The sequence below is a fragment of the Geotrypetes seraphini genome, chromosome 11, assembly GCF_902459505.1.
Source record: "Geotrypetes seraphini chromosome 11, aGeoSer1.1, whole genome shotgun sequence".
In the NCBI taxonomy this organism is placed as follows: Eukaryota; Metazoa; Chordata; class Amphibia; order Gymnophiona; family Dermophiidae; genus Geotrypetes; species Geotrypetes seraphini.
The window spans coordinates 66153455-66176914 of NC_047094.1; the positions used below are offsets into that span (position 1 = coordinate 66153455).

Sequence of the window (23460 nt, forward strand, 5' to 3'; positions counted from 1 at the left end):
CTTATTCCTTTATCTTAGAATGTCTACAGATTCTCTTTTGCAAGAGGCATCCAACAATTTAAGTTATCCCTTCCTTCCAGGAAAGGGACATTTTCTCAACTTTGGAATGATCTTCCGCTTCTTTTAAGGAGTTCTGGTTCACTTTAATTTTTTTCCGGAAATCTTTAAAAACCACTTTATTTGCTGAACATTTTGAAAATTAATTTTCTTGAAATTTTTTCATTATTCCTTATGATTTTTTTCTATTAAGTTAACTATTATAAACCGAATCAAGCTTTCTTAGAATGATGACTCGGTATATAAAACCAAGCCTTAGATTAGAGATCTGACCCACAACAGTGAAAGGTAGTAGACAATAATAGGAAGCCTTCCCTTTGCTAGTTTTCATGTAGATTAATTCTGATCAAAGCAATATTTATATTATTTTGGTGTTTCCATCTTTTTTTATTTGCACATCACAGTACAAATTAGTTTTTTCAACCTTGGCTAGAGCCCCAGAAACCTTTAAAAATTGCAAATTCAGGCAGTACTCACTGTCTGTGCTGAGTTAGCCTGCTGCAGCTGTCACAGTAGCTGGAAATGGAGAACACTGCCATGTGCTCAACATACCAGACCATGTGCTAGGATCTTTGGGCTGCCAGTCAGACCAAAGTCCGTCCAAGACCTCAAGCCCCACAGATCCACATGCAAGCAGCTGGAGAAATTTACACAGCTGGCACCCATTAAGCCCTGTTGGACCAAAACCGGGGCCAAACAGCTTGCACTCAAGCTCCTAATAAATCAGGATGCGAGCTAGCTTCAAAGGGAAAAGACCCTGAGCTCCACAAAATTCAGTGCAGACCGGCTGGACAGGAACCCTGAGGATTATCTTGTCAGCGTCAGACCTCTGACCCAGAGCTGCCCCAGGGTCACCAGGGACACCTCCAGCATCGAAAAGCCTCAAACTCGGATAAAACCCCCAAAATAAAAAATATCAGAGCAGATTAGAATCGCACCTTCTCAACTCACAGAATGAAAAAAACTGAAGAGAGCTCTACAGCACTGGGGAAGGAGATAGAGCTGAAGAATGTAAATTTTATCCTTCTGCAATCAACTTGAAATAAAGGAATATTACCTATTATCAGGACTCGTATGTCCTTTGCACCTGAAGTATAGATAGACATTCATATGTTTAAATGTTATAAACAATATTTGAGAAGCAAACTTTTATTTTTTTCCAGGGATAAAAAAACTTCTAGTACAAGTGGTCATAATATGGGATTCTAAAGAGAGAAACTAAATTGTGACATCAGAATACAGTATTTCTTCATGGAAAGGGTAGAGGATGCAAGTAACAGCCTCCCAGCAGTGGAGACAAACTAGCAATAGAATTAAGTAAATCATGGAATAAGCACAGGGTATCCTTTAGTTGTGAAGAGGAAGACAAAAGGGGTCTAAAGCAATACAGCAAGAATTAGTTGGATAAATGTAAATGGGCCTTATTGAAAGTCATGCTATGTTTCTCTGTAAAGAGCAGTGTGTTTAGTCTTCTAATTAAGGAATGTTTGCATTTTTCTGATGGTGCCTGATCAAAGAGAGGGCTCATAATATCTGATAAATCATATTTTAAAATCACTTTCTGCAGTGATTTACCATGACCTTCCTCTCTGCTCTTATTTAGTGAGCCCACGTTTGGTTATTATAAGAAGACTCTGAGTATCATCATTGAAACTGGTGCTGAAAACAACCGAAAGAAGGTAGGAGCAGGTCCTTCTGGGACCCAGAACTAAGAGGCAACCTTCTACAAATTGTCTAGCTAGCTCAGGATGCCAAGTATGCCCTGACCAGCTGGTTTCATAGGGTATCCTCTATGTATGAAATAGGTCTGCATATTTAGACAGGAGAGACAAGATGTTGCAAATGCACAACATAGAGTAAAACCATATGCCAACAAAGACAGTGAAATAATAGTTGCATTAGTACGCCTAGAATAAATAGCGCATGTAAATAAGAAATATGCTTTTATTATTTATTCTCAGAGGACAAGCAAGACATAGTATATTCACATGTGGATGATGTCCTCAACTGATCCCATTCTTTAACTTCTAGAAGACTTTGATAGGCCTCAACCACAAATACCCAAGTTGCATGGAACCCACAGTTTCACTTTCTCCGCTGAGCTGAGAAGATGTATCTTTTGTTTCTAGAGTGATTTATTTCTGCCAGAAATTTTGTCTTCATGCTTCTTGGTTCTAGAAACAAGTAGCACAGGACTTTTTTTTTTTTTTTTTATAATTCATTTTTATTCCCTGTCCCATTTTTGTCTGTTTGGCACTTTTTCATTTATTTATGGCTTGAAGCTACTTTAGGCCTGAGCTCCCAGTTGGAGCCATTAAAAAAACAACAACACAAAAACAAGCAAACCCTTATTCCATGATTGAGCTGTTTTGATTTTGCTGCATGATATCCCAGAAACCTGCCAGTGAGTTTAAGCAGTGGACAAACTGTCATAGGACCATGTTTATGACTGACCCATATGATATATGCCTAAAATATCTGGGCTCTGACTATAAATCCTCTTAATTCTCTTTTTGCTCAAATGCAGAAAAGAACTAAAAAAAAAAAAAAAAAGCCTTGTGTGAGAGGCTTTTCAGCATGCAGAATCCCAATCCATTGATATCAGCATCTGACATTAAAAAGGTCTCCTCTGCTTTGACATTGCGTGCCATGTATCTGAGGACAAGCATGGATTCTATTTCATCCTTGTTGGCAATGAAGGACTCTGATGCTGGGCACTGAGCGAAAGCAAAGAAGCACCAGAATTGCTCCTCCTTAAAGCTCAGTGCCAAGAGTTCCAGAGCACTGGCATCGCCAAGATGACCACTCCCCCTACATAGAAGCGGTGTTGATGCGCCAGTCTCCTTGAAGCTGGATCCCCACCTCTAGTTTGGCTTTGACATCTTTGCAGACTTTCCACACCTGTACTGGCCCCACTTTACTGATGCCTGCCTTCAAAAGGAGATAAGCCTTCTTGTGTTGACAAGCAGTCAGAATATGGCAGTAGGCCACCAGAATTGGCATGGAGCATTGAGCCATATACTTGGTAGGAAAAGACAACAGTCTGGCACACAGCTTTGAATCAGGCTAGCATCGGATACCTTCCTCCTTGATTTCTGGGAAGGTATTCTGTATGTGAGTCCTCTTATCCCTGTAGTAGGGAAGACTGCTGAGACTCAAGCAGGATCAGGGAACAATATTTATTGTAGTATATTGACCAAGGCAGATCTGGTTCCTCCTTCTTCTGGAGTTCTCTGAAGAACCTTGGAATATTTTCTGACTGTCATCACTCAGAATGAGAGGTTTCTTCTACATCTTAGCTTCTAGGCCCTGGCCCTCACAGTTTAGATGTTGAGAACATAGAATTTGCTTTCCTTCAGCTGCCTGAGGGTGTCTTCAGAATCCTGCTTGCTTCCAGGAAGGATTCCACTAAGAAGTGTTTTAGTTTTAAGTAGAAGTTTGCTATCTGGTGTCCAAGATCATAGCATAAGAGTTGCCAAAGATCCATCAAGCCCAATTACCTGTTTTCAGCCGTGGCCAACCCAGGTCACAAGTACCTAGCAAGATCTCAAAGAGTAAAACAGATTTTATAATGCTTATTCTTGAAATAAGCAGTGAATTTCCCCAAATCCATCTTAATAATGGCTTATGGACTTTTCTTTTAGGAAATTATTCAAACTTTTTTTAAGCACTGCTTAGCTAACTGCTTTCACCATATTCTCTAGCAATGAATTCCAGAGTTTAATTACACATTGAGTGAAGAAATATTTTCTCCGGTTTGTGTTAAATCTATTACTTAGGAGCTTTATTGTAGTTTTGGAAAGAGTAAACAAGCAATTCACATCCACCTGTTCCACTCCATCAGCATTTTATAGACCTATATCATATTTCCCCGATCCAGGCTGAAGAGCCCTAGCCACTTTAGCCTTTCCTCATAGGGATGTCAGCCTATCTCTTTTATCATCCTCTTTGCCTATACAAAAATCACTTGGATACCTTCTGTACCTTTTGAGTCTGGTTTAAACACTGAAGGGTTCACCTTGGTGCAGTTAATGCTTACCATTACCAAGTATGCTGTACAGTCTCTAGATGTTTGTTTCATGAGAGGTTTGCTGTTGACAAAGCCCCCCTCTGACTGTGTGCCATGGGACCTCTACATCGTCCTCGCTCAGCTGATGAAATCTCTTTTTTGATCTACTTGATTCCTATCATCTGAAGTACCTTACCTGTAAGGTCTTAGTTTTGATGGCAGTTACTTCAGCTTCCAGTGTCTGAGCTGCAAGACCTAGTAGTTGATCCACCTTACACAAAGTTTCACCATAACAGATAATTCTTTGCATGCATCCTATGTTCCTTCCTAAAGTGGTGGTGGCATTCCATCTTAATCTGTCAATTGTTTGCCAACATTTTTTTCCCAAAGCTTCATGCCCTTTATGGCAAAAGCACTGCACACCTTGGACTGCATTTGAACCTTAACCTTTTATTTGGAGCAGACTACAACCCATAGACAGTTTTGGGGTCTTTTGACCCAAACAAGAAGGAACAGCCATTGATAAATGCACTTTATACAACTGACTGACAGACTGCAACTCTTTCATTTATGCCCAGGCTAGGCTAACTTTAGAGGGTCATGCCATGGTGCTGATAGTAGCCCACTTAGCCTCCTTTGAAGAAATTTGCAAAACTGCAACATGGTCTTCAGTCCACACATTCACATCTCATTACTGCTTTAATCAGAATACCTAACATGATAGTCAGTGCAGTAAGTGGTTCTGCAGAACATTTTTAGAGTCTAGACTCCACCTCTACCCTCCTAGGCCTATTCTTTTCTGTTCCAGGTTGTATCTCATATCAGGACTTTGGTGGTTAGTGTTGTTGATTCTGGTTGGCCTTACTGTTGACTGTTTTTCAGTGAGCCTGGGAGCTAGGGGGATTCCCACATGTCCTTGTCCTTGGAGATAGTGAAGTTACTCATCTATATCAGGATTTCTCTGAGGACAGCAAAACAAGTATTCTTACATACCTCCCACCTCCCCTAGGAGTCGCATTCTTTATGCTTTTTTATCCAATTGTGGGTCCCAGATAACTTGGCAGGTGGGAAGGCACTTGCACATGCACAATGGAAGCCTGCCAAAGGCTCCTAGACAGAAAGCTGGGCAGTGTCCGCACTGATGGGAATGTCGCCTATGTATGAGAATACTTGTACTGCTGTCCTCGGAGAGCACCTGCTACAGGTGAGTAACTTCTCTTTCTAGATGTATTTTTACAACTATTATTAAACTGTCTTTGTTGACATACGGTTTTACTCTGTCTTATTGATTAAAAAAAAAATAAAAAAATCTGCATGCACTGCCTTCATTGTATACAAATTTATCTCATGCATATTCATTATGAATATCCCGAAAATAATACAGGTACACAATCCTTTTATCTGAAATCTCTGACACTGAACATATTTTGGAATTTTTCAGATTTTGGAATGGTAGTCGAGAAGATCAGGGATTAGGAGCCTAGTGGAACTATTGCACAGCTTATCAGTACTAATTAGTAAATACTGATCATTTTCTACTTCTCACTTACCCAGAGGAGAATCCGCAGCTCTCTTGGGTTGACAGTGTTGTCATACTGGGCTAGGTTTGGCACCAGATTTGAACTTTGGTGTATAGACAACTTCCATGAAATAAAATATTTGTTTTTGGAGCTTTTCAGTTTTCAGAATTTCAGATCAGAGATTGTGTACATGTACTGACTATGAAGTATTTGAAAACAGGGTTGAAGACATGTGGAACCTGTGAATGGAAAGGGGTGTCCCTCAAATTCCTCCTTGTCTCCTTTATTATTTAATGTGTTGGTCATCATTGGGGATGCTATTAGAAGACAGGGGCATTAAAATCTATAGCTATGCAGACATCACAATTTTACTACTTACAGCTCAGTCTACTGAAGAAACTTCCTTAGGAATCAGAGATTGTATTAATTGCACTGAAAACTGGATCTCAAACTGGAAGTTCCTATGATAACACTTTAAAACAGTGTAACCCCAAATTCAGTTTTGAGTATAGTATTAAAATTTGGAGAGTTATTTTAATGCTTGATTCTCAATTCAACGAGTTAACTAGAAAAGCAGTCTTCCTTCTAAGAAAACTTTAAAATTTGCAAGTTCTTAGAGTCTTTAGCTTTTCGTATGGTTGTTTAGAGCCTTCTCTTGCCCATATTGATTATTGATTATATGCAAGATATCAGAAAACATTTGTTAAGAAAATTCAGATTATCCAGAATACAACCAATTGATTTTTATTTTTATTTTTTTTGGCTTGTACACATCTGCTAGTAATACTGCATTCACTACCCTTTGAGACCCGGATTAATTTTAAGGACTCCATTATGGATTTAAAAATTTTATTTGATTGGAGAGCACGTGATGACATGAACGAGTGAAGACGTCTCCTCGTTCGCTCCGGGGCAGCCCTGCTAAAGTTTTTAAAACTTGCCGATCCCCTGACACCCGATCCGCGTGAGGGATCCCTAAACGGTTTCAACATTGTATGGACCGCTACCTTACCAGGTCCCAAGAACGCATGCAGCTGAAATCGGCACGAAAAGAAAGGGAGCGTGCCCGACCGACAGATACCAAGATGGCGGCGAGCCCCGCGACGGCGGTCTCTGGCCTCACTGAGTCGGCCCTGAATGACATCAAAACGGCGCTAGCGCAGGTTTTGGGGCCTCAGATGGAAACGCTTACTGCCCAAATGTCAAACATTGAAACGTTAATGGCAGCAGCAGCAGCGCGCACGACAGAACTTGAGAGGAGAGTGTCAGACCTGGAAGACTCCTCTGCTGCCCGGGACACAGATCTTGGCACGCTGCAGGCGCAGGTTAGAGCTCAAGCTGATAAACTCGATGATCTGGAGAACAGATCTCGCCGCTCTAACCTGCGTCTGATGGGCATCCCCGAAACACTGCCGGATCGCTCGCTACTGGAGCAATTGGAGGGCTGGCTGCAGAAAGAATTTGCTTTGCACCCTTCGTTGGGGCCCCTACACATCGAGAGGGCTCATCGTTTAGGCCTCAGACCCGGCCTGGAAACACGCCCACGTGTGGTGATCCTAAAACTTCTAAATTACCAGCACAAGGTGGAAATACTTCGCCAATACAGAAACCTGAAAGACAACTTGAAATTCGATGGTAACCTGGTTCGCATTAGCCAAGATTTTTCTGTGGCTTTACAAAAACGGCGAAGACCTTACTATCCCCTATGTTCTCGCCTGGTTGATTTGAAGCACCGTTTTCAATTTAATTACCCAGCTCAACTGAAGATTCACTGCAATGGAGCCTGGAAGTCTTTCCAGACTCCGGAGGCTGCGGATGACTATATAAAACAATTAGCGGCCCCGAGGGAGTGAGCGGACTGCACCTGGTTTGACTGCCGGCTGGACCGAGCCTGCGGCTGCTGTAGACAGCTGGGCTTCGTTCACTTGAGAACTGAATGTCTTTTGACTTTAAAGGCTGGGGTTAACATGCACAAGTTAGGGCTGCCCCGGAGGGGTCATTTTCAGTGACTCTAGCTCCCGTATGGGGAATTTTGGGTTCGTATACAGGGAAATTGGGGTTGGGGACTGTTTTGAGGCAGCAGCGGTGGGGTATACTGATATGTACAGCTTTGTTTTCTATGCTTTAATGACTTTCTTCCAACTGAGTGGATGGTTTGACTGGGGGTTGCTTATTTGTCCTTGGGGTGAGGCTGGGCACCCTGGGACTCCTGTTTTCGGATGGCGCAGATATCTTATTGGGCGGGAGTTAGCTCCTTATGGGTGATCGTAACCTGCGCATACTTTCCTGGAATGTATCGGGAATAACCTCACCAGTAAAGCGTACTAAAATATTGACGCAACTGAAACATCACTCTGCAGACATAGCTTGCTTACAAGAGACTAGGCTTACTGATAGTGAACATCTGAAGCTCAAGAGAGGCTGGGTTGGAGAGGTACATAAGAACATAAGAACATAAGCAATGCCTCTGCTGGGTCAGACCAGAGGTCCATCGTGCCCAGCAGTCCGCACACGCGGTGGCCCAACAGGTCCAGGACCTGTGCAGTAATCCTCTATCTATACCCTTCTATCCCCTTTTCAAGCAGGAAATTGTCCAATCCTTTCTTAAACCCCTGTACTGTACTCTGCCCTATTACGCCCTCTGGAAGCGCATTCCAGGTGTCCACCACTCGTTGGGTAAAGAAGAACTTCCTAGCATTCGTTTTAAATCTGTCCCCTTTCAACTTTTCCAAGTGTCCTCTTGTTCTTTTATTTTTCGAAAGTTTGAAGAATCTGTCCTTCTCTACTCTCTCTATGCCCTTCATGATCTTATAAGTCTCTATCATATCCCCTCTAAGTCTCCTCTTCTCCAGGGAAAAGAGACCCAGTTTCTCCAATCTCTCAGCATATGAGAGGTTTTCCATCCCTTTTATCAAGCGTGTCGCTCTCCTCTGAACCCTCTCGAGTAACGCCATATCCTTCCTAAGGTACGGAGACCAATATTGGACGCAGTATTCCAGATGCGGGCGCACCATCGCCCGATACAATGGCAGGATAACTTCTTTTGTCCTTGTTGTAATACCCTTCTTGATTATGCCTAGCATTCTATTTGCTTTCTTAGCGGCTGTTGCGCACTGTGCCGTCGGCTTCATTGTCATGTCCACCATTACCCCCAAGTCCCTTTCTTGGTTACTCTCATTCAATAATATCCCTCCCATCGTATAGTTGTACCTCGGGTTTCTGTTTCCAACATGCAATACTTTACATTTCTCAACGTTGAACTTCATCTGCCATCTCGCCGCCCATTCCCCCAATTTGTTTAAGTCCCTTTGCAATTCTTCACATTCCTCTTTTGTCCCAGCTCCACTAAATAGTTTTGTATCGTCCGCAAATTTTATTATCTCACACTTCGTGCCTGTTTCTAGATCATTTATGAATATATTAAATAGCAGCGGCCCGAGCACTGAGCCCTGCGGAACACCACTCGTGACCCTCATCCAGTCCGAGTAGTGGCCTTTCACCCCTACCCTCTGTTTCCTACCCGCCAACCAGTTTCTGATCCATCTATGTACGTCTCCGTCCACTCCATGGTTCTTCAGTTTCCGGTACACTTTGCATCTTCACCGGGGAAGAAAGCCGGGGTGGCTATATTGATTCGCAAAGGTTTTTTGGGTGTAGTGCAAGTCCTGCGATGCAACCCCCAGGGCCGGTACATCTTAGCGAGAGTGGAGGGACCTGGTGGGACATTTAGGTTATTGGTGGGCTATGGTCCCAATAGCTACCAACATGCATTTTTTCAAAACTTGGTGAATATTTGTGTGCGGGATCCGGATGACCCCTTAATTTTGGTGGGTGACCTGAATCAGGTACACAATCCGGCTATGGATCGCTCTGGGTTGACAAAAGTAACTGGGGTGGGGCAAGCCAGGGGCATTCCCTATCTATGTCGAGCCTTGGGGTTGGTAGACCCCTGGAGATTGCTACACCCGACGGAACGTGACTATACACACCAGTCGAGAGCTCATGGCACATTTTCCAGAATTGATTACATACTACTTGCCGAGACATTGTTTGCTAAAGTCACGGAGGCCTCGATAGGTCCACTCGAAATATCAGACCATAATATGATCTGGCTTGATGTGTCAATGGGTGGTCCTATAGGTCCCGGGCCGGGATGGAGGTTTCCCTCTTACTTGCATGCCGACGCTCACTTTAAAAAATTTTTACTTGAAAAGTGGGAGGCCTACTACACGCACAATGCCCAACATGTGGCTCAGCCAACCCTATTTTGGGACACAGCTAAGGCGGTGTTGCGTGGAGATATTATTGCCTATGTCGCGACCAGAACCCGTCGAATCGCTTATCACATCATACATCTCGAACGGCAATTAGTGACAATAAAACAAGATTTGCTGCGAGATCCCTCCGAGACCAACGGCGAGGCATATAGGGCGGTGTTAGTGGCACTCAATTCCTTAATCCATGAACGTACTAAGAAACTCTTATTTTACCGTAAATTTCAATTTTACAAACATGGTAACAAGGCCGGGAAATTGCTTGCATCCATAACAAGAAGCTGGAGGGGATCTAGATATATCCCCATGATACGGGAGAGTTCTGGGAATTTTTTAACCTCCCCTGGAGATATCTCAGCAGGCTTTCAGAAATATTTTGAGGCCTTTTATGCATCTCCTGGCCCATACGCGGGACCTGATGTACATGACTATCTTACAGACGCAGGATTACCTCGTCTGACAGCTACACAGATATCCAGGTTAGATCGCCCATTACATGTCCTTGAGGTAACCCAGGCCATACAAAAATTGAGATCTTGCACGGCACCAGGACCAGATGGCTATTCACCCGAGTTTTATAAGATTTTGTCCCCTGCTATAAGCACTTCCCTGTTGGATTATTACCTATCCATTCAGGAAAGTGGGGCTTTCCCCCGACATTGTAATGAAGCCCTGATTACGTTGATCCCGAAACCATCTAAGCCGCCTGATGAATTTGAATCCTATCGGCCAATCTCATTATTGAATGTTGACGTTAAAATACTGGCTCGAATTTTGGCTGATAGGTTAGCCCTTATCCTGCCCTCAATCATTGTGCCTGAACAAGTGGGCTTTGTTAGGAATCGACAATCTACGATTAACGTTCGCCGGATACTCTTGGCTTACTCCCGCGCACAACAGGAACAATGTCCGGGCTTGCTAGTTGGACTTGATGCGGCTAAGGCCTTTGATAAAGTTCATTGGCATTACTTGTTTCAAGTCTTACAACACATAGGGATCCCTGCGAGCTTCATGTCCTCCGTGCAAGCTCTATATGCTGGCCCGACGGCCTCGGTGCTGGTTAATGGAGTGCGATCTCACCCGTTTAAAATAGGTAGGGGGACCAGACAAGGTTGCCCCCTATCTCCGTTACTGTTTTTACTATACTTAGACCCATTGCTACGCACCCTACAAAGAGATGATGTTCTCATAGGGCTATCGGAGGGTGAGTCACAACTACGGGTGCTAGCCTTTGCAGATGATCTCTTACTCGCACTAGGTGACCCCCATAGCTCTTTACCACGGGCATTGGAAATATTAGATGAATTCCACATCTATTCGGGCCTAGAATTAAATAGGCAGAAATCTTTAGCACTTCCTACACTATTAGAAGTACAACAGACTTGGCCAGGAGCTTTTCCTCTGAAGTGGGCTCATTCTTCTTTGACATACTTAGGAGTGATTATTCCCAGGAATTTAAATAACTTATACACTGCTAATGTACTACCCTTGCTTCGTCGAACCTCTAGCACCTTGCATGGCTGGCGGAAACTTCCTCTTTCCCTGTCCGGCCGCATAGCCCTCTACAACATGATGTTACTGCCACAATGGCTATATATGCTACAAATGTTGCCGGTTATGTTAACTACACAACATATTGCTCTCCACAGGTCACACTTGTCTAAGTTTTTGTGGCAGGGTAAACGAGCGAGGATTGCCTTGGCCAAACTAATGCTGCCGCCAACACAAGGGGGGTTAGGATTGTTATGTATAGCCAGATTTAATCTTGCATGTCAACTACGTCATATCCATGATTGGTTTTGCAATACCATAGATTTCTCATTGCCTGTGATTGAATGTTTTTCTTTTCAGCCCTACCATTTTAGCTACCTTCTTCATGCTCCCAGGTTGCCGGACTTACCACAGTTGCAGTCCCACCCGCTGTTGCCAGCAATGCGTAAAGCCTGGCAATCGTTATGCAAGCTCTTACAGATTTCTTCATGCACTACACCATATCTTCCTATAGCTGGCAATGGGGACTTCTTACCTGGCTTGGATTCCACAGTGTTTCGACGTTGGTCTCGTGCAGGCCTTACCTATGTGTTCCAGACATTACAAACTTCTGGCTCTCCAATCTCCTTTGAAGACATGCAAGCGAAATTTCGTCTACTGTCCACGGACTGGTTTGCATACCGACAACTCCAACACTATCTACATGCTTTACCTCTGGCGGGGCTACGAGAGGACGTTCAGGACAACTTCCAGGAGGCGCTCTCCCTTACAGCTCAAGAGTCCATACCACTTCGTTCCTATCATAAGTGGCTACAGGAACGAGCAGGTGACTTGGACTTCGCTTGCTTGGCTCAAAAGTGGACAGCTGACCTCCAATTACCCATTTCGGCCGACGTGATCCGAAAGGGCTTGTGTGTTGGTAGGACCACGACTGTATCCGCAGTAGAACGGGATCGAAATTACAAGTTCCTTTTACGAGCTTTCTACACGCCAAAGAGGACACACATGATGGGGCTTGGTGCGAGCCACAGTTGCGGAAAATGTGCTTTTCCTATGGCATCGTTTGGACATATGTTCTGGTCCTGCCCTAGGATATCTTCCTTTTGGATACAAGTGGTGACTTGGGTGGCGCGCCTTTGGAGGTGTTCTTGGCGGCTACACCCCAGTTTTATCTTTACTATGCAGATTCGATTTCACCCGCCAAAACCAGGCTGTGCAGCCTTCCTCCGTAAAACAGTGTTGCTGGGACGGAAATGTATCTTACTACAGTGGATATCGTCTCAACCCCCAACCATTTCACAATGGAGAGCATTGATGTTACAACAAATGTTATTAGAACGCAGAGAGATTGTGGATATGTCGACCAAACCTGGACGTCTGTTCTACTCCTGTTGGTACCCCTTTAGCGTAACTTTTACTCCTTATGTTCAACACCAAATTTGGACTATTTGAATTCTTGCTTTGCATTTTCCTTTACTTTGACAAATTACCGCTGCTGCCGGGGTGGGGGGGAGGGTGGGGAGGGTGGGAGGTTTGGAGGGTGGGGATTGGATTTCTGTTATATTCTGAAAAGCGCTTTGTTATGAACCTTGTTATCCTTGTGTTATTTAATAAAAATGATTAAACATTAAAAAAAAAAAAATTTTATTTGATTTAGCTCCATCTTATTTGAGCAACATGATCACATTTCATGTAAAAAAAATCTCTTTAACTTTTAAATGCCCACCTTCCTGAGTCCCAAAAGTTTAAAGTGTAGAACTAGTTTTTCTGCTAGTTTTATCTATTAGGCATTTTATTTGTAAAACTTCCTACAATATTTTACTGGCCGATTATCAGAATGGCTCATCGTGCACTCATCGTGATCTTTTACGAGCTTCCTAGCAATCTCCGACTCTGCATGCAAATGTAGTACAATGAGGTCATTAATATTAAAATAGTAGTAAAATGGACTGATTAATATTTAAAAGAAGCACTCCAGGCGATTCTCTTATCATTGCTGGGTGATTCCCTAACCTCGTTGTGCCACATTTGCAGGCAGATTTTTCCAGCAGGGTCTGAGCTGTCATAGCCTCACTTTCCGGTCAGTTCCCCAGACTAGCACAAAGCTGATTTGTTTTCAGATCCGCAATTCATCAAGTCACTAGGACTCGAACACGAGTCAATGGCACCTAACAACAACAATTGTGGAATATAAGAATGATTGTAAAGTAAAGAAGAAGGTATAGAAAAATCCATCAGTTTTGTAGCAGAAGGGAAAACAATGTCCAAAAGCATCACCATGTTTTTTCTGCATTTTAACTACACCATCATATTCATCGATGGTGCTGTCCCCTTCCAAAACTATCTAGTTCTCTTTTGAGGCTGTGTAGGGCCTGATTTTCTTGTTCTTTGTCTATGGGGTAAAAATGTGGTGAATTGGATCCTTAAGTGTTGAGCTATTAGTGTTTCTGTTGACAAACCTTTCTGTAGTTTCACTATTTTCTATGTAAAGAATTTCTTCCTCTGAAGGTGCTGAAATGCATGTCTTCTTTGCCTGGGTAGATGCTGCTCCTTTGGTTTTAGGTGATAGGATGAAAGGGGTTCATTGATACCTCGCTGTCCTTACAGCACCTCTTGTACACCGTCTTGAACTGAAAAGGTACAACAGGATATAAATAAAGCTATTATTATTATTATATATTTCCAAAGTGGAATTCACTCTCCTCCACCATCAGTTTTTCTATGTTGAATCGATTTTTATTTTCAAATAACAAGAAACAATCACACATGCCCTAACCTTTCCAGCAGAAGAAACAGTCAAAAACAAAACAATAGATCCAACAATCCCACCCCTCCCACCCCCCATCCCCAAACCCCCTATGCAAAAGCAGAGATAGTGAACTGCAGTAGGCTTGGACTCTGATAGCCCACCGCTAAAAACAATGATTAACTCCAACAAGGAGAAAAGGAAAAAAGAAAGAGAGAAAGAAAAGAAAGAAGAAGAAAGAGAAGTATACCTGGCGCCCCGCAAGATGGAGATCAAGCCTGGTTCTCCAAAAAATCACAAGGAATTTAAAATGTCACTTCTAGCCCGTGGTGATAAGGAAAATAGATAAGAATCCCAGGTCCGAAGAAACTGGCGCTTTCTTCGCAAGCTAAGAGACGCATCCTTTCGCTCCAGCAGCAGCAGAGCATGCAAACGATTTCGCCAGTCCCAAAAGGAAGGTAAAGTTTCCCAAATCCAAACAGATAGAATTACCGTCTTCCCCAAGACACCCACCCTTCTCATAAACTGCCGCTGACCCGAATCTGATAAACGGAAGGCCTCATACTTATCTAGCAGGAGTCCAGCTGGAGAAAAAGCCAATGTAGTGCCTAACACACGCTCCACATAAGATATAACTTGACGCCAAAAATGTTTGATTTTCACACAAGTCCAAAAGGCGTGAAGAAACGAATGGGGCAGCTGGAGACATTTGGGGCATAAAGGAGAATCCGTGTAACCCGAATAATACAATTGGCTCTTCGTGAAATATCCCCGGTGAAGTACCCTGAACTGACACTCCCGCAGATCCGCATTAACAGAGATTCCCGGGATTCGTGCAATCAAGGAAGGAAGATCCAAAGCGTCTCGCGCTATCCCCAGATCTTGACACCAACGATCATGTAGGACAGCCCGATCGGGCGAACCCAATAAACGATGGAAGTCTTTATAAAGGCCCGAAACTGTAAACCCATCTTCCAAATAGGGATCCAACAGTGCCGCAAATTTGTCTTCAATAGGAAAGGCCAAAGCGGTCCGGGGGAGGGAACGGACGTAATGCTGAAGTTGCCGAAACGCCAGAAAGTCGCCCGCTGTAAAAACCCCCGCCCGGACCACAGCATCCCAGGATATTAAAGAGCCATCCTCCTGAAGAACATGGGTAAGTAACGTGAAATCCCGGGATGCCAGCTTACGAAAACTCGCATTCTCCATGCCGGGGCTGAATTGTAAATTCCCCTGAATAGGTAAGTATCTAGTAATCGAGGGAGTACCCTTCCATGAGTCCAACACATAAGACCAAACAATGCGGAGCGAGTGCAACAACAAGCTCCCCCGGAGGGCCGCCGGTAGGGCAGAACGGGGCGCATGCACCAGAGACAAAATATGCCAGGGCGCAAAAAATTCCTTCTCATAGGCTTTTAGAATAAAATCCTGACGATCTGAGAGCCACTCTCCCAGAAATCGCATCAAACAAGCAGCGTTGTACAGCCGAAAATGTGGCCACCCCAGTCCCCCTCCACCCCACGCTCCCAACAGATAACGCAGCGCCACCCGAGGTCGTCTTCCCCCCCAACAAAATCGAGAAAGCATAGAGTGTAGTCTAATAATATCTCGTTTCAAAAGCCAGAAAGGAAGCATCTGCAATGTGTAAAGCCATTTAGGAAAAAGGACCATATTAAACAAATCAGTTTTTCTAATAAATATAGCCCCAGACAGGACAATCTATTGGTATGCCTAAGTCCTCTTGTTATTCTGTATTAGTCTCTCTTTTTTTTTATACTCTGTATAACATTTTAGTATCAATTTTGATAAGATGCCCATAATTTTTGCTCCTTGGATAGTTCACCCAGCTTTGCCCAGTTGTTATGGACTCCCAGGAATGGACAAACTGTTAGTTTTGAAATACCCTAGAAAGGACACTGTTTAAGTCTTGGGATGGTTGGACAGTATGATCTATCTTAAAGCTTGCAGGGGTGGAAGATGGAGGACCTTTTCTGGGTGTGTCTGTGAGCCTCACTGGAAGCAGTATGGCCAGCTGGAAGGACAATAAGTTACTCTGTGCCTTTAAAAAATTTTTTTCATAGGTCGTTATCCTGAGTATTGCTTCTGGAAAAGTGCAATGGGAGACCGAATTGGAATCAGAACACCAGAATCCAAAGCTAGCAGTATTGCACACTGTGGATAGTGAATCCATCTTTTTGTTCTGGGGCAACGCCCAAACCAGCAGTAATGACACGGTATGCAGAAGCTTTACTTGTCATGAAATGCAGATATTTTATATAATATATTTGGGGCAGAATTTTGACAGTTTTTGTGATCCATGCTTGCAGCATATAATTAAATTTCTACAAATTTAAATACTATAGTGTAATGCAGCTCAAAAGAATGAGAGGAATGCTAATTTCACTCATTGCCAAGGGTCAAATTTGGGTCAGATTTTTCCTAGACTTTGAGCAGGTAAGGCAGCATTCACTTGTCCATTTGAAAAATGATAGCATATATAAAGAATTAGCATGTAAAGGTTAAGATTTGGCCTTCAAAAATAGAATGATTATTTGTATATATTCACTTATTTCTTCATTTTTAAGTACAAACAGAAATATTTGCATTCTGAGCTGGCCAGTATATTTACATAGTGTCACTGGTATCGGGTCTTTTGTGCAAATGGTGTTCTAGTGCAATGCGTCTAATGGTTCTGAACCGTAGGGCCTTGTATCTGAACCCGTAAGTTGCTTGCAGAAAACTGTCAATCATGTTTTCAACTTCACCTTCTTCCCTGGGAGCTGTTCCTGCCCCCTCAATTTTTCTGCAAGCAAGTTGCTCAGAAATATTTCTGATCTGATCTTCGGTTATGCCTGCCAGTCCCCCCTCCCCCCCTTTTCCCTTCCTGGAATCTTAACTCCATATTGCAGGGTCTCAGCAGATCTCCATATGAGCTATTGCAGAATGCTTTCTTAAGACGGTATTCTTGGTGACGATTACATTGGCAAGACTGGTCTCCAAGTTGCAAGCTCTTTCCTACAGGGAGCCTTTCCTCAAGATTACAGAAGCAGGGATCTCTGTAAGCATGTTTCCATCCTTACCGAAGGTTGTCTTGGTCTTCCACATTAATCAGGAAGTCAGTCTGCCCACTTTCTCTCCTATGGGATCGAGGAAAAATGAGAGGGCATTGCATTTGCTGGATATCAAGCATGCTCTTGTATCTCAAAGTTACCAAGAGTTTTCTGTATCAGAACATCTTTCTCCTGAACAGTTATGTGAAAAAATGGAGGCTTGTGTCTAAAGTCTCGATTTTCCAGATGTATCAAGATGGTCATTTCCTCTGGACTAGAGAATGACACGGTGGTTGTTTCCCGCGGCTAGCCACCAAAACGGGGAAGAAAAAATAGTGGTCTCTGCGGAGACGGGGACAAAGCCATTCACCGCCCCATGGAGCGGTGAATGGACTTGTTTCCGCAGTGAGGCATTCAAGGATCGCGCAGTCCCCACCCGCCCGATCGCAGCGTTCGGCCATCTCCCTCCCTCCACCTCATCTTTGATGTAGAGCAGGGCCGGCAAATTGGACAGGCGCAAAAAAAAAAAAAAAAAAGCCTCCTTCCTTTTCCCCTGCTCTTACCGCCATGCTGCATCTTGTACACAGTCTGCTGTTTTGTTTGTTTCTTCTGCAGCTGCTAAAGCCGACAGGAAGTCTTTCCGATGTCAATTCTGACGTCGGAGAGGATATTCTGGGCCAGCCAATTGCTGCCTGGCTGGCCCAGAACGTCCTCTCCGACTTCAGAATTGACGTCGAAAAGACTTCCTGTTGGCTTTAACAGCTGCAGCAAGGCGGTAAGTGCAGGGGAAAAGGAAGGAGGCTTTTTTTTTTGAGCGGCAGGGAGGCAGCAGGCTGGCTTCGTATCACTGCCTGTTTTTGTAACACTGCCTGTTGCTCATTGTACTGCAGCATCTGCATGATTATGTGCTCAGGTGGGCATTTTTAGTGTGCACAGTTGACCTGATTCGAGCTATAGGTGAACATGGGGACACGTCATTCATTGCAAGGGAGGACAAGTCAATTGATTTATTTTATGTTCTGTTTTTACTACAGGGCAGAGGCACTGAAACAGATTCTCAGTGCAGTAGTAGTAGTGGCAGGACTCTCTTCTGTCTTTATGGTGTTTCGCAGTACTGAGGCTTATATGGATGCTGCGGGGACGATGACGGGGCGGTGAATGGGATGGCAGTGACGGTGACGGGGCGGTGAAGGAGATGGTGTTGACGGTGATGGGGCAGTGAAGGGGACGGTGAGCTGGGGACGGGGCGGTGACGGGGACAGATTTTTTCCCCGTGTCATTCTCTACTCTGGACTATGGTAAGCAGCCACTGATTGCATTGAAAGCTCACTCCACCAGAGGAGTTGCTACCTCTTGGGCAGAGACTAGGTTCTACAGGGCAGATATAGCAGCCAGAGAAGATGCTGCTTTCGGGTCTTCCATCATGAAGGCAAGTTCTGTGGGCCCACCCTAGATTCTGGGGACTGCTTTGGTACGTCCCTATGGTTTAGGACCACTAGACACATTGCACTAGAAAGAAAGATTAGGTTCTTACCTCTATCTTCTTTCTTGTAGATACAAAAAAGAAAAGAGAATGTTCCAGACAATGTATAGTCTGCTAGATAGTGGGACATGCAAGCAGCTATGAGCTCTTTATAAACTTAGGGCTGGTTGCACACATTTTGTATCTCTTTTTATAATGGATGATTGAATGTTGTTATAATTATTAGTAATGTTTTTTACAGAGTAGAACAGAATTGTACTGTCGGGGATTACTCCCAATTTCCCTCTTTCCAGTTATGTCTTTCATTACAGTACCACTTGATTGCTTTCTGGGAAGGAGATGGACTTGAAAATATAATTGACAAGTTTTCTGCAAGCAACTTGCAGTTTCCGCTAAAAGACTCTACAGTTCACAGCCACTAGACACATCTATAAGAGAGATTATTGAGGGGGAGGGCCTTGGGTATCTGAGCCAATCAGGGCCTTAGGATCCTCCCTCTGGTATCCTTGGAGAGGCCTTAGGCATCTGAGCCAGTCAGGTCCCTCCTGGGAAGGGGAAGGCCCACCATTTTGCAGTGGTGGGACTGGGCATCCCTTCTGCTGTTGACTAATTGCCAGGTATGGGGGGCATCCAATGGCAGGAGCGGAGCAGAGGAGGGGAAGGTTGGTTTTGTGGGATGGGGGCTGCAACAGACAGGAGGGACTGGGTATCCCTTCTCCTGATTTTGGTTGGCGCACACACACACACTGGCATACCGACAGGTCTAGCACCTGTTTGCTTTTCTAGATCAGACCTAGATCGTTCGGATGCTTGGTTTTAATATTAATGACTTCATTTGCATGCCACAATTGGAAAATGTAGGACCGCATGGAAAACCAGGTGGTGAGAATCGGGTCAGCAAATACGATCGGTCACTAAACCAGTAAAACCAGTTCAGCAACGATTGTTAGACGATTGGAGGCGTTAGTGCATCTAGCCCTGAGATTTAAGAGGCACTAAACATTGTGATGTTGATTTGTCTGTTTGGAATTTCATAAGTACAAGTATTTCACCACTATTGCTCATAGTGAAAGCTTCTTTGTTCTGCTGATAATCAGCTTTTTATCACACTTCATTTTGACTCCCTTGGAATTGTTTTGGGGGTTTTCCAAAGAAGTTTTCATGAAACGTGGTCCATGTTGGGGACCTGGAACCTTATGTCTTTGGAAGGTTTCTTCAATTTATAATATCCAGCTGGCTTTTTGAGATGAATTCATTAAACTGGATTATTAATTTGTAGTCTCTAGACATCTCTGAGTACAATTAAATGTGATTTACAGTTTTTCCAAAACATTTTTCATTTATTCCTAGTGGAGGTTCTACTTTTGTTCATACCAGTTATTAATCAAGATACATAGAAGAATCTAAATCCCACTGTTTCTTCTTCTTTTCAGGAATTGTCTTCAAGTCAGAATTTATACATGTTTTATCATTTGTACCCTGAATATCTCCTGCAGCTGAACAACAGCACCCAGAGTATTGTGGCCTTTGATGGTAAGTTTATATCTAAGATCTGTGCCACTGAAGACTTTCCCATGATTTGGAGTCTGTAAAAAAAAAAAAAAATTAACCTAATAGGTAGTTCCAATGGACCTCAAAAATAAAAATGGAAAAATACTAAGAGCTCAAAAGTGTTTGTATTGAAGACTCCATTGGAGTTCAGTAGAGGGGCCTCTGGACTACTAAGAAAATAAGATCAGGATGCTGAAATTCAGATCCTCAGTTCTGGAATTTAATCTTTATATAGGCAATCAGGGGCTGCTAGATGAGCACTGCAGGCAGAATGCAAGAATATGAAAATACAAGCATGAGCAGTCCTGGACTCAAGATCAAAAGTGGTCCTTTTATCTGATAGCTTATCTTGATTCAAAGGTTTTACTGTAATTGAGTTAGCAGCACACAGTGATTTGTGAAATCTAGATAGGAATCTATTTGGGAAAAAATCATAAAGGTCAATATATTGCTCTAGTTCAGGGGTTCTCAACCCAGTTTTGGGATGTACCCAGCCAGTCAGATTTTTCAGGAGATCCACAATGAAGATATATGAGAGAGATTTAGCATGCAAAGGAGGTAGTGCATGCAGATTGACTGGCTGGGTGTATCTTGAGGCACTGCACTTGAGAACCCCTGTTCTAGTTCCAATTTACATTAACTATGCAAATTGTAGTCTAGCTAGCCAGCATCAAGGTAAAAAAAACTATATTGTTGAGTCCTGTGTTTCCTCAACTAATGTGGAGAGTCTCTTGAGGCAGGTTAGCTATACAAATTTGACCTTCAGACAGTCAGCAGAACAATTCCAAGATGTTAGACAGGGAATATTTTATTATGCCTAGAATGTAATGGGCATTCCTCAGTCCTGATAGCATTTGGGCCTGGCTGAGAATAGAATTCATTCATTCATTCATTTCGTAAGTGGTTTACATTCAGGTACTTTATCATATTTCCCTATCTGTCTTGGTGGACTCAAACTCTAGCTAGATAAGAAGATAAGAAACGCCTTCACCGGATCAGACCTTAGGTCCATCTAGTCCAGCGACCCACACACGCGGAGGCCAAGCTAGGTGCTCCTTGATGGAGACCTTGATTACCCGTATCCCTCAATGTGATTTGCAAGAAGGTGTGCATCCAACTTGCGCTTGAATCCCAGAATAGTAGTCTCCGTCACAACCTCCTCCAGGAGAGCATTCCAAGAGTTCACCACTCATACGAAACAGGACTTCCTGACATTTGTCCTGGACCTGCCGCCCCTCAGTTTCAGTCCATGACCTCTTGTTCGTGTCACATTTGACAATGTGAATAACGATGTTTATTGCTCTATTTTGTCGAATCCTGGGTAGAATTTTCTAGTTCAGGGAATCTTCCTCCCATTAAGACGTTTTTCCAGTCTTATCAGTTCCTGTAAATGCGGATTCTAAAACTATACATAATAACCATAGCCCATTGTCGCATAATGGAAAAGCAAAGGGCTGCTTTTTTGTGATTAATCAGGCCAGATGATGAGAGGGATGCTAGGAAGAATTCTAGCCAAACCCCTTAACTGATGCAAGGTATCTTCAGAGTCACTAAGCCAACTGCAGTCACCTGCATTTCCTGCAGTATCCATAGTACTAAAGAGCAGTGCTTCTTCTTAAAACATGGTCAATCTCACTGCAGCATCAGGTCCAGAATCCTTTGCTTTCAGGACCTATGCTTATTTGATTCATTAAGTACGCAGCTCCATTTGATGGGATTTGGGCTCTAGTGCCTATGATGCTTATTTTAGAACCTCTATTTATGTTTTGGATGTTTGAGAACCAGCATTTAGACAATAAAATTGCATAGATGTCCAATACTAATTTTATAAACCAGAACATAGGCATCTAAAACTTCTTGTTCATCTTTATGGCAAGGGAGCATGTTTTGAGTGCTACTAGGTCAGGGCCAAAAGATGGCGTTTCCCTTGTCTTTTTTTTTCACCTTGATTGATTGCCGCAAGGTGATCATTGTGTTGGCATAACTCTCCACGGATATGGTTGTCTTGTGTGGCATGAGTTCCCGAGGCAAAAGTCCTTCATCATCCCAGAAGACAGTTATCATGACCTTGCCTGCAGATTTTTCTGTCTTGAACTTTCTTGGGGTGGGGGATGACTTGTGCTTCCACTGCACTGACTCCATTTTGTATTCAGGATCTCTGTAATAGACCCAAGTCTCATCTCTAGTCACCAAATGATGAACAAAATTTTCTTAGTCTTCTCAGAGCATCTCCAAGTTCTCCTGACAGCATTGGAGCCTTGTGGCCTCCTGAAATGGCATCAGCATTCTTGGAACCCATCTTATACTAACCTTGGACATGCCCAGCTTTTCATGAATTATTTTCCAAACTGTATCTGCCAAGATTCCCATTTCTTCAGCTGTTCGGGAAACTTAATTCATCTGTCTGACAAAATTAAATCATTGACTTTTTTGCACATTTCTGTGGAAGTTGCTTCCATAGGCCATCCAGTGTGAGGGTCATCTTCAATGGACTCTCTACCCCCACTTAAACTGCTTGCTCCAAAATTTTACTTTGTAGAATGACAGAGCAGACTCACCATAAACTGCACCATAATCTCCTTTGGCTTTATCCCTTCTTTTGTGAGAAATTTTATCACTGAACAGTACTCCAAATCTAGCAGTTTCTTACTTGATTCACACAAGTACTCTCCTGACATCCTATTACTTGGAATCTTAGACGTGCACTGTGCCTGAGTAACCTTGAGACATGTCGCAACAAGCACAGACTTGTTTCAACATGCTTGCTACTTTCTTTCAAACTCAACTAGATAAATGATTGAATGTCACTCGTATATGGTAGTGGAAGGCACTAGTTAGAAAACTCAAAGTAAGCAGAAGCCACAATTATTGAAGGAAGGACTTGGATATAAGCAAAGCGAAAAAAGGGGATCAAATGGAAGGGACTAATTTAAGATCCCATACCATATGTGTTAAATATTTACCAGCAGATATTTCTGGGTGAGAGAGTGGTTCTAGTATAACAGATAGAATGCAGGAATGAGATCTTGCTGATGAGGCTGCAAAATCAATAGCAAGAATCCCAGAACTCAATAGCAGTTAAAGCCACCAGTGCTTCTGAACTGCTTAATTTTACTGTATGATGCAGACTGTATGTGCTTTGTGATCATTATCTGCCATCATACTCTTCCTTCAATAAATAATCGCTAAGACTTAAGATATGTAGCTTGTCAAATAGAATTATAGAACCATGCATCAAAATCCTGTGCCATGAACACATCCTAGGGTGAGAGCCAGCTT

The 23460-nt window shown here is 43.2% G+C and overlaps 1 protein-coding gene across 4 annotated transcripts in view; it reads left to right on the forward strand.

Annotated features, from left to right (window-relative positions):
• FAM234A (family with sequence similarity 234 member A) overlaps positions 1 to 23460 on the forward strand; it is a 100859-nt gene that overhangs the window by 73925 nt on the left and 3474 nt on the right. For all 4 annotated transcript variants that reach the window (XM_033914740.1, XM_033914739.1, XM_033914741.1 and 1 more), the window contains exons 9-11: positions 1661 to 1736; positions 16179 to 16331; positions 20064 to 20163. In XM_033914740.1, coding sequence (XP_033770631.1) covers positions 1661 to 1736; positions 16179 to 16331; positions 20064 to 20163 — 329 coding nt within the window. The remainder of the gene's footprint in view (positions 1 to 1660; positions 1737 to 16178; positions 16332 to 20063; positions 20164 to 23460) is intronic.